The 12,380-nt window shown below is 37.8% G+C and overlaps 1 protein-coding gene across 7 annotated transcripts in view; it reads left to right on the top strand.

Annotated features, from left to right (window-relative positions):
* Positions 1–12,380, top strand: part of MAGI2 (membrane associated guanylate kinase, WW and PDZ domain containing 2) — a 699,053-nt gene that overhangs the window by 402,752 nt on the left and 283,921 nt on the right. For all 7 annotated transcript variants that reach the window (XM_052680840.1, XM_052680841.1, XM_052680839.1 and 4 more), the window contains one exon: positions 5,914–6,033. In XM_052680840.1, coding sequence (XP_052536800.1) covers positions 5,914–6,033 — 120 coding nt within the window. The remainder of the gene's footprint in view (positions 1–5,913; positions 6,034–12,380) is intronic.

The raw sequence follows: 12,380 nt of genomic DNA, 5'->3' as shown, positions 1-12,380 counted from the left end.
AATTCTTCTTGAAGATATGTCTTCTGTATTGAGCAAAGGATGCCTCTTGTTTACCATCGTAATTCTGGGGCTTTAACTAATAGTCATATTCCTCTGCTGGCATGCAAGTTTTCTCTATACGTTAAGTACATGGAGTTAGCAATAAAAGGAATACTGAGAGTCCCTTTCCCACTTCTGAAAGCAGCAGAGTTGGAAAGAGACTGTGAAGACTCAGCGATGCTAAGGAGCAGAAGTATTTGCAGAAATCAATCTGAGCATCTTGTTCTGTCATAAACATTAAAAGGTGGTGTGGAAACTGGTGTGAAGATTACCAACACTGGGTTCTTCCAGAGCTAATAATCCTATAATTTTTTTTAACTAACAAGGGAAATTTGGATTAAGTACCATATGAATTCACATTTTTTCCAATCTGCATTCGTAGGCAACATTAAAAATCCACATTAAAATGTTATTTATTATTCCCAAAGCTTGTATAAGCAGTATTTCAGTTGCTACTGAACTAACAGACTCCCTTTTTTTATTCATTGTAAAGATTTCTTAACTATCTAAATTTATATCCTTGGATGCCTAACATTTTGTTAAAAGAAAAATACACTTCCAGAGGGTATTCATGTAAATGGCACCTTTTTCCTCTCCAGAAGCACAGCACTATCATAGAGCATAACACTTAGCATGGAAATCCTTCACTGAAATACAATAAAGTACGATTTTTCTTGTGGAGCACAGAAGGAATAGGCAGCAAAGGCAAAGGTGGTTTGGTTCGTTTTGTTTTTGTTTTTTTTTAATATCAGCCATGTAGGTTAAATACCTACAAAGTACAAAGTATCCATCTTGAAGTTATAATAAATCCAGACAAAGTAGTGACTCGATGAATGACCCTAATACTGTTTTGGAGAGCAAATCAATGAGCTATGCAAGCGATGCTGATACAAGCTGATTGCAGTCAAGAATAGCCTCTGGTTAAAGGTAATGAAATACCTTAACATAGTCCAGTACATTTTCATTAGGAGAAATAGAATTTGAGGGTGAGATTATGAGAATATTAATAATTGTTCACCCTTTCTGTTTTTGCTTGTAGGTTTCCTCACATTTTATGCTTGTTCATATTCACAATTCTAAATGTACCACTACTTGGAAAACTTCAGGCTTTTTGCCTTTCTGTACTTCATAATTCCAGTTGCTGTGGTTTGCTTTAGATCCTGGTTAATAATTCAGAGTAATTTTTCTGAGTGAGAGCAGATGCCTTTGTCGTTGCATAAACTATTGCCTACCATGAAATGTTTTAAGAATTAGAAGACGAACTGTAATTGTGACTGAATAAATGATATCCAGTCGTGGCTACTGGTAAAAAGTTTAAAGAATAAAATAAGCTTAAAGCTGCTCTTAATTGATTATTTCATCACCTATGGTCTATCCTAGACTGTTCAGGCTGACCTTACTCAGGCTTCTCTCACAACCAGGTATAAGCAGGATACCAGTTACTGAAATTACTAGTTGTGAGAAGTCAGTATTAATGAGCCTTTTCAGGTTTGCAGATAAACAAGAGGCTTGTTAAAGCTTCTGCTCTGAGATGCTATGAGTACTCATCCTCGTGAAGTCGGCCAGTCAGTATCATTTCAGACTGTGTAGACCAGAGCTCCTGTAGCTCCTAAGGGAGCTCCACAATGTCTGACATCATGTTTGTTTGGGCCAGTCAGGGTCACTTGCAAGTTACTCCTTGTGTGTCTTCTGTTCAACAGCAACAATAGACTGCATTTGTCATAAATATAAATAGTGCAAATGTGCCATACGGCTTTTGATCCTACAAGATCTGAAAGTATCATGTTCTTTTGCAACAGAATTCAAAGATTATTTTTTCATACATTACCATGGTAACAAAGTGGTAACTAGGTCCCTATGTTCATTTTACATTAATAAAAGGCTAAACATAAGCAGTAGGAACTATGTCCTGTTGAGCCTTGATTATGTATAATAAAAGATGTGTTTCTGTTTAAAAAAAAGGCTTGAAATTAATCTTTTGTTTTAATTCTTGGATCACCGTAGCTTTTATGCCTGCCTGTCTGTCTATCAGTATAGCTAAAGGCAAAATCTATTAAGAACATCAGTTTAAAAGCAAGGAAAAGTAAAGATTCCCTGTGATCTACAAGGTTTCTATATATAGACCTCAGTGTTCAGATTTTGATGGGTATTTAGGATTCTCCAGAACCTGCCTCTAAATCTGTTAAGCTGCACATTGCATAACTTATGGTGCTTACAGAAAGGTGTAAAGAAGGCAGAAGTATTAATAGCAGCAACTCTGTTCCTCCAGGGTGAAGGAGTAAAAGAGGTGATAACTATTGATTACTCCATTAGCCAGGGAATTGCTTTAACCATTTGAAAGATCTCAGGTCCTCCAGGCTGAGGGAATGAGAACAGATGCAGGAGGAAAATGGGACTCAGTAAGATTTAATCAAGGGCAATAAAGTTCTGGCTGGGATGAAAATGCTACACCTGAGGTAAGAGTCACCCTGAATATGTGCAGGGTGTTTTCAGTAGATCATGGTTTGCTCTGATTGCCATTTTCTGGAGGAGGGGAGCAGTTCCTATCACAAAGGAGTAGCATACCATAAAATACAGAGCTCCTGGATCAGGGTGCCTAAGGATTCTTAAAGAGTGGAACGTTTCATGTTACTGAGTGACAGTATCTTGACATCGTAGGACAGAATATAAATAAAAGGCAAACAAAGGTAACTGGCAAGAAATTTTCTAGAACACTTGTTTTTCCTTGAAAATATTAATTTGTGTAATTTACCTATTTCCATTCAGTCTTCATGAGAAATGATTCTTCATGCTGGGGTTTCTAGTGCAACCATGAGGGACGGGGAAAGCATCAGCTTTCATTAGCTCTTTAGTCACTTAGAGAATTTAGTGGGAAAACTTAGGAAGACTAAATTAAGAAACTGCTGTGTACAGTGACACCAGTGACAGTAAAGGGCAGTTCTGGTTCTTTCTGTTTTGCAACAGAAATCTTAATTTGATCTTGAAGTAGAATGGGAGCTGTTTGAAATTTCACAGTGTTACAGAGCAAGATAATGTTTGCATCAGCTGCTCTAAATACAAGGCATCTCATGGCTATTTTACATGTGGGAATCAGTGTGTAAATTAAAATGGAGAAGTGTTAAGCAGTGTGTTAAGGATACAGAGTCTGTATATAGTTTTTAACTGGAACATGAATTTCATTTGAAAGTCAGGCAGCAGCGTAGACAGAATACTCAATTCAGAGTGCAGGGAACATGCAAATATTTTTTATGTATTTCTCATATACATGCCATATATGAAAGAATGCAATTTGGTCATAGGAGGATAGAAGATTCTAAATGAAGACAGATTCAGAATCTAAAACTAGTCCATTACACTTCTCTGGAATAACAGACATGTTGACAGCAATATGAAAGTTAATTCTAGGCAAATTGTCCAAAAGTAGATTACCAAAGCAGAAAAATAAAAAACAGATAACTGCATCTGTTTTTGGACCTGCTATGAGACTTCAGTCATCCTTGCTGGATAAGACCGTAGAATATCCATGTATTTAAAATAAACCGCAGTGTATTAATAATACCGAGAATCACTGACAAGGAGCTCAGCAGGTAATCTGGTTAACTTTCCACTCAAAACAGGGATTACCACCATATTTTTTGTAACTTGTATTTTTTTCTGATTCATCAATGATTGTTAAACTCCCAGTAACCTTAGTTTGACCACCAAAAAACACTGAAGAAATGGTAAATTAGTGGTATTCATCTAATATGCAAGCTTCTTCCCAGCTCCTAAGAATATAATAGCTGTTATTTGCTGGTTTTCTTTTCCCTGGTGTTGTGTGAGAAAGATACTGCTCCTGTCAATAGACAGTGGGAGTGAACCATTCCTCAGGAGAGAGCATGCAGATCAAACATCTGATGCCTGAGCTGTTAGTAATGCTCCCAGGAGCTCATGGGCTTGCTGGGATCCCTGTGCTTCTGCAGAGTTATCAGAAGGGACTGAAGATCTTTGAGGATGCTGCTGCATCTCCAGGGGTCAGATATTCCATATGGAGTCCATTCGGCATATATAAGTATGCAGCACTTTCAGTGCTTCAGTTGTGCCCTCCCTGAAATGCAATAGTAATTATTCTAGTGAACCCACTTCTGCAAATACGAATGTCTCAGAAATGAAGTGCCAAGTAAGAAGGATTTTACTTTTAAATTTTGAGATGAAAAGAGAATTGAAAATAGACAAATGAAGGAATGAGTGTCTTATCTATCAAAACATATTCTTGATGTAGACTTCTGATTGTAGTTTCTCAGGTCTTTGCCATAGACCCTCAGGGTGCTTATGAAGAGAGAGAGGTGCTTGTGATGAACACATAGAACTACAGAAGAGTGGAATTTGGTTTGAGATTGACAGCTACATTTTAGGACTTAATTCCATTGCTTAAGCATAGGAAACTAGCAGTAACTGAAGTACCCAAGGCAACTGTCCTTTTCTCTTTGCTGCAGTTCCAAAAGGATGTGGGTTTCCATAAGTCCTTCACTTTTTTGCAACTTTCCTTTTGATGTGAGATAACCCAGGCACCTGCCACAAAAAGTCCTGCATATAGCTCAATGCTATCAACTGCTAGTGTGTAGGCAGCTGAATAGTTCTCTTGCTTCTATCACTGATAAGATCTCTGACTTTAACAGCTTATGCATGTGGAACAACTTGGAGACAATTATATTAATCTCACAAAGGATCTCACACAGAATGATTCATCAGGTTGAAATCCAATGTTTGGATAATGGGCATCAAAAAATGGATGAAATAGACTGATCTGAATGGATTCCTGAGTCACTGCTGCATAACACGGGAGTCAGAATATAGTGCTTAAGGTAAAGTGGATTAATAACTAAGGAAGAAGCAGGGTCTTTTGCACAATATTGTAATGCGAAACTTAGTGGACAGAAGAGGAAGACTTGGTTTCTATCAGCTTCCTTGTGCCGACAATATTGAAACCAAACCTGTCAACAGCGTTGAAAGGTTACAGCATAAATACAACAGCATAAATAGAAGTTGAGTGGTTAACATACTTAAAACACTGAGTCTGAGTAGGACCTATAAATCACCCACCTTCAAATGGAATTTTGAGCGTTTCAGTGAAAATGGGAATAGTCTGGTCATTTAAAAAAAAATAGTGGTGGTAGGGCGCTATTAGGAGATCAGGTCAAATTCAGAGTGTTCTCTGCAAACATCTCACCTTCTCCTACCTAAATCGGAGTCATTTCTCAGCATGTATGAAAGACTGTCTTTCAGCATTCATGGAACTCTGTCATCTAGAGATGGCAATAAGAAGCAATAACTAAATTTAAGCATCTTTGCAGTTTGACAGCATAGTTGGCAGGTGATCTAGGCCACTCAATCTGTCAAGCCTATCCATTTATCAAGTCCACATAAGGCATGAAAAAAGCGATATGAACATAGCCCTTGTAAATTTTCTTACAGATTTATTGTTTTGAGTACTAAATAAATGTTTAAAAGGTCGTTAAATTGATTATTTGCAGACAAGACTTTTTCTGAAGCTATGAAAATGCATCAAAAATTCTTAGTAACTTTGCCTGGTCTCACTGTGACAGTATTTCTATAGTAAAATAAAAGGTATAACAGTATCATGCTTTTTCATCAGCAAAAATAAATAACTAGAGTCCAAAGAGCATCTGGCCCAGCCATACACAGGCATCTCATATCCTGTGTCAGCTTCAACAAGTGTAACTATATGGTTTTGAAAAACATCTTCAAGAGGGTGATGTGCTATATAACGTGTTGTATATACAGTTTACTTCGTAAATTTTACAAAACTTTCAAGCAGATCATTCTAAATTTAGGTCATGTATTTGACAGCATGTCTTCCATTTTGATTAATAGGCACCACAAGGCCACATAAGGAGGGGGAGGTCCCTGGTGTGGACTATATTTTCATCACTGTTGAAGATTTTATGGAATTGGAGAAGAGTGGTGCTCTCTTAGAAAGTGGAACATATGAAGGTAAGTATACTTCTACAGCTAAATCTGTCACTTCTTTCTATTATGCTTCCTTTCTAATATGAAGGTATTACGTTGAGACATTATCATATTGTTTCATTGCTACTGATACTGCAAATTTGTGAAGAATCCTATGGTAACAATGAAAATATTTATGTATGTGAAATCTAAATGCAGGTGAGTGCATTATAATTATAGAATATGATACCACTTAAGAGAAACAGTATAATACATTGCAATTACAGGAAAGAAACAGTAGTTCTTCATGTCAAAGACTTGAAGATATTTCCACAAAATTTAAGCTATCGACTGCATTTTTAACATAGGATAAATAAATTCTGGAACAGAAATCAATTGTAAGTATGACACTTATTTGCATATGAGATCCTGCAAACATAAGTGCATGTCAGAGGTTGAAACAAGAAGGGTTTGCAATGACATACCTAATGGGCTTTATAAAGTTATTGGAAGTAATTGATTAGTTTCATTAATATTACAGAAGGGTAGGAGCTGTCCTAATGGCTGTGCTAGAAAATATTTCTACATGGGGCAGAGATCCAGCAGTTTCGTACAGATCAGGGCTTCTTAGATGTGATGATTTATCTGAATCACACAGAATCACAGCATGGCCCAGGTTGAAAGGGACCTCAAGGATCAAGAATCTCCAACTCCCTGCCACAAGCAGGGCCACCAACCTCCACATTCAGTAGACCAGACTGCCCAGGGCCCCATCCAATCTGGCCTTGAACACCTCCAGGGACAGGGCATCCACAACCTCTCTGGGCAGCCTGTTCCAGCACCTCACCACTCTCTCTGTAAAGAACTTCCCCCTGACATCCAACCTAAATCTTTTCTCCTCCTTCTAAAACCATTTCCCTTTGTCCTGCAGTTATTTACCCTTTCAAAGAGTTGATTCCCCTCCTGTTCGTAGGCTCCCTTTACCCATTGAAAGACTGCAACAAAGTCACCCTACAGCCTTCTTTTCTCCAGGCTGAACAAGCCCAGCTCCCTCAGCTTGTCTTTGTAGGGATGGTGCTCCAGCTGCCTGATCATCTTTGTGGCTCTCCTCTGGACCCTCTCCAACAGCTCCCTGTCTTTCTTGTACTGAGGGCTCCAGACCTGGACACAGTACTCCAGATGCCTCAAAAGGGCAGAGTAGAGAGGGCCAATCACCTTCCTGCCCCTGCTGGCCACCCCATCTGATTTCAAATTTTTCCCAAAGCAATTATCCTGACAGTGAAACTGCCACAGACAGCACAGCAGTTAAGTAGCAGAGCACTTAAATAAATCCAGGATTATGCTACACTATTTTAAACATTGTGTTTCTTATGATTGATCACTCTAGTATTTAAAGTAGCTTAGTAATGGACAGATCATTTAATCTTCAATTTTGAAAGCAAAATATCCAGAAACACTTTTCTTGTGAAAAATGACCTGTACATATAAGAATACATGTGCGAGTAGAACCACTTTCAGGAAGCAGGCCTGTATTTTTACCTTGTAGGAGATAAAGCAATGAAGACTTTTTTGTCCTGACTTTGTACCTGTCAATGAAAGCATCTGGAGATAAATAAGGAGCCATTCACCCCAAAGAAAATCATTATCTATGTTATAAATAGCAGAAAGTGCAATCCTTTCCCACCTAATCAGCACAAAGTACCCACTGGAAAGTAAATAAATTTTCATAAAGAGTTATATCAATACAGAAATTGTAGCATAGATTTCCATTAAAGAAGGTTGAATAAAGGAAAATACATCTTCTTTTCCTCTTCTATTTTTCCTCACTGTCTGACGTCTAATGGTAGAAGTTACATAAATATTAATAGATATATAACACCACAATTTTATGTTCGTCTTACATTCATTAAGTAACAAGCCTTTCTTGAAGTACTTTTTGTTACCTGGTGTTTGAAGCTAACATAAAAGAAGCTTAAGTGCAGTCTGTCTTTGCTTGACCATGTAATTTCATTAGTTTGTAGCAAGTTTGTGGAGATTGAACTGCTAGGTTAGATTAATTTACAATGGTGTTCTGTCCCTCAAGGATACTGAGAGGTGTCTTAATACCAGTTATCAGAGCTGAGTGGACAGCAAGGTGAAATACTGGTTGTAGAAGTCAGTGTAAGTCCTTAAGCCAAATGAGGACCCAGCAAAAGTCATGACTACATAGTGTTTATCAGAGATGACAAGAGCACTGAACTTAACAAGTCAGAAACTAAATGAAGACCAAAATAAGCTCAGCTAATCAATTTCTGCAAAAATTATCTCTTTGACCAATTTCCAGGTTTCCCAGTGAGTAAACACATTCTGACAAATAATAGATAATATAATACCTTTCTATCTATTACAATAAATAATTGATACCATATTCTAAAACATATCTGGTTTGCAGATGCTGCTTTTCTTGCTCTCATACAGAAACTTCCATCCAGGGCCTTAAGTTATAACTGTAGTACCTTCTTCACAAAGGAATTTTGCTATTTATTCAGTCGCAAGTTTCCTGAGCACATTAAGCCCACATTAAGCGATTAATTTTACTGCTGACAATCACACCAACCAGAGCAAAGAAATTTTCCATTCCCCCTACCAAATCATGATGAATTTTGCTTCCTTTCAACTTACATATGTGTGTTCTGGGAACTGGATTTTCTTTCCTTATCAACACTTACTATCAGGCCTTTGAAATCAGTCTCAAAAAATCTTTTAAATGATTATCTATTAATAAGCTATTTTTCAGATTTTTTATCTTGATGAGATTGTTCCGTATTCAGCGAAGTTTCTAGAGTGCAGCTGATCCACCACCTGGTGCTGATATTTTTTTTCCAACATGACTGCAGTCATAGAATCACAGAATTGTTGGAGTTGGGAAGGACCTTTTCAAGGTCATCTGGTCCAACTCCCCTGCAATGAACAGTGATATCTCCAATTAGATCAGTTTGATCAGCCTGACCTTGGATGTCTCCAGTGATGGGAAATACTTCTTTGGCAACCTGTTCCAGTGCCTCACCACCATTATTGTGTAAAATAAAATCCAAATCCTAAAGATTTCACTATGCTTCTATTTAGTAGAACTCCAATTTCCTGTGTTGATTAAAAAGGAATTCTGATCTGGCACAGAATGGTAACCTCAATGGGAATATAACTTAGTTTTTGACACAGATATTGATATAAGGTAAAATACCTGTATTTTTGTACCAGAGGAGGAATTATTCCTCTGTAGAGAAAAAGCCACCTGCTTATATTATGAATATTATGAATGGTGTTGCACAGGAGGACAACACCCAGCAAAATAATCCACACTCATTTTTCCTAACCCTGAGATGAATGTCCTGTATGAACATAGTCATAGATGATCTTTGAATTGGCACAGTATGTACAAATCAATAAAATATACAATAGCAAAGCTGTAAGAAAAAAGACAAACTGTGTGCATCTTTTAGCATTGTCTTTTACCATTCCTACAGTAGAAGGGTTTGCTTGTTATACTGTCACTGCTCTGATGTGTCACATCTTGTGTAGAGACTTACTTCATGGATTGCTGACTTCATAGGTGCTTCCTACTTCCTTACAGTATCAGGAGAATTTCTCAGTCAGAGCAGCATATCAGTAAACTGAAAATGTGCTTGAAATGTATGTAGGTTGCTCTAAAAGTAATGCCTCCTAATTACTTCTATGGAATCTATAACAACTGCAAAGAATACAATACCACTATTTGATGGTGTTTTGCAGCTGAAAATTTGCTTTATTTTTCAGCATAGTCACTACCATCAGCTATGCATTTTTGCCAGCAGTGAGCAAAAGCCTACCTGCTGTGTTCATAAATATCTGCACCAAGGGAGGTGACCTGTGGCATGGCATCATTGACAGAAAAATGTTGCCAATGCTGTCCATCTTTCAACAGTTGGAATAGATGGAATTCACAAGGCACTAAATCTAGACTATACAGTAGGTGTATAGTCTAGTATATATTATAGTAGGTGTATAGGACAGTCCAGACAAGACTGACCATGTGCTTCACAGTCTTCAAACTGGTATGGTGTCCAGTGTTGTTATGCTGCAAGAAATATGTTATCTTTTTCACTGGCCTGACTCTGGAAGTTTGAGCCTTCAGCTTAGTCAGCAATGCTATGTAGTGGTCGGAGTTGATAGGAGATCCAGAGGATCACCTCTTTCTTATCCCAAAAGACATTATACATCACCTATACTCACTGAGGACTGTGTCATAAACTTTGATGGAGAATTCACATGTTGCAATTCCGTGGACTGTTGTTTTGACTCCCACTTGTAGTGGTGACACCGTGTCTTCCCACCAGTAATCATGTGATCCAGGAAACTCACCTTCAGCCTTATATTGGTTCAGTAGGTCCCAACGTACTTGCATATAGTGTTCTTTCTGTTCCAGTGTGAGCATTCACGAGACCCGCATGGTGCAAACTTTGCAACATTCTGACATTGCCATCATTGTTTTCAGTGTGAAGCTGATATTAGGTCTATATGCAGTTCCCTAGTTATAATCTGCCAATTTGTGGGAATAAGCTGATTGAGACACTTCATTTTGTGGCATGACAGCTGTGCACAGCTGTTTGGAACATTTTCTTCACATCACTGTTGACACTGCTGAAATGCACTACCCACTGCCTCATTTTTGATACCTGGAGAGTGTTTGATCTCCTTAAGTATTCAGAAAGCATCCCTGAATGTCAGTGGGTGCCTATTTTTCTGCATGGAGGAATTCAGTGACACACCTTTGCTTCATCTGCATTTCCATGTCAGACATCATTTTATCAGACTGCCCCTCTGATGCCATCTTATGCACAGTAACAAAATGTAATGAAACACTGATGGAAAGGGTCAACTTCTACTGCTGTACCATCAACATCTGCCTCTGATGTAGTGGGCCAACGTAGTAGGAGGCACTGCTTTCAGAGCAACCCTTGTATATTGGGTAAGAATGCCAGTGCTCATAAACAGAAATATAACAGTTTCAGTACTACTCTAAAATTCTGATATGCTACAGTACATGACTGAAGGTTATTGTAAGATGACATAACGAAGTATTGATAATGTAAGAATTGAAGAGCAATGCAATCTGCAGGTAGAACTGCTTTTTCACAGAATCACAGAATCACAGAATTGTAGGGGTTGGAAGGGACCTCCAGAGATCATCGAGTCCAACCCCCAACTTATGCTTTTAAAAGAAGCATAAGTAGTAGCAGTACCAGAAACAGTAAATCTTCCATGTATGCACACTCTAGGGAAAAAGAAATGTGTTTGATCTATAAGGATATATCTGCATTTCAAAAATATACATTTTAGCCGTATGGAATTTTGTAAGAATAAAGACATGGAAAACTTTTTCATATCTGCTAAAGATGTGACAGTTATGAAAAGAACTGAATTTAACCAGTATCCCACTGGATAACATACCAACTAGTCTTTTCTTCTGAATTTTGTTTACTTCAGCAGGCCTTCATAACATTTACTCTAGCAAAGACATTGTATTTACTCAGTAGAAGAACGGCCCTTAATTTTATCGTATGAAAAACAAGTATTTCAGTTATTGTGCCACTAATTTCATCCAAAGTTGAGTTGTTGTTTTTCTTTGATTGTTTGGAATTATCTCAAATTCATTCACTGGTTAATTCAAATCTTGCTGAAGCTATTTTAACTACTAAACAGGCACCTGGTATAGGGGTATGTTCTGATTCCATTCACCTGGGATGTGCAGAGTCTTCATGCCCAAGAGAGACTAAGTTTTGCATGGGCAGTCATTCGTTGCCAAGACAAATTCGCTTCCAAGACAAATTTAGACCGTGCAGAGACAAAAGTCAGGCAAATACTTCTTAGTAACTTAATTTAATTTAATTTTGTGATCTGCAAATGTGAAGTGTGACTGAAATACTGTTCCAGGTTGTCATGGAGTTGTTAATTACACCACTGTGGTGACAATAGCTTTACCACTGTTGTTTGATTCCAGTGGTTTTGATTCTGTTCTTCCATGTAAAAAAATTGTAGGGAATCCAAACATCCTCTTACTTACTGTATGCAATGCTCCCTTATGAGCAGGGCATCCAGAGCACTCCACAGCAAAAGGATACAAAGGAAATTAATCAAAAATAATAAAATGCTGCCTTACTAAGGCTTGAATATAGTAGTTAAAGAAATATTCTGATTTGAAATGATAAGCAGAGGAACTGTCAGGGTAGATGTGCATAGACAAAGATAAAAATAGTCATTAAGAGGTCATATCTTTTAACAGCAGAAACTGTTTTCAAGGGCGCAGAGAAATATGAGATACTTTAAAGATTGCATTCCCGTTGCAAGTACAGAGGGGGGAACTGAATCTCATTCTC

The sequence above is a fragment of the Tympanuchus pallidicinctus genome, unplaced genomic scaffold, assembly GCF_026119805.1.
Source record: "Tympanuchus pallidicinctus isolate F22 unplaced genomic scaffold, pur_lepc_1.0 scaffold19, whole genome shotgun sequence".
Classification (NCBI taxonomy): domain Eukaryota; kingdom Metazoa; phylum Chordata; class Aves; order Galliformes; family Phasianidae; genus Tympanuchus; species Tympanuchus pallidicinctus.
Note: the sequence above shows the minus strand (reverse complement) of the source record. Positions and strands in the feature narration are given on the sequence as shown.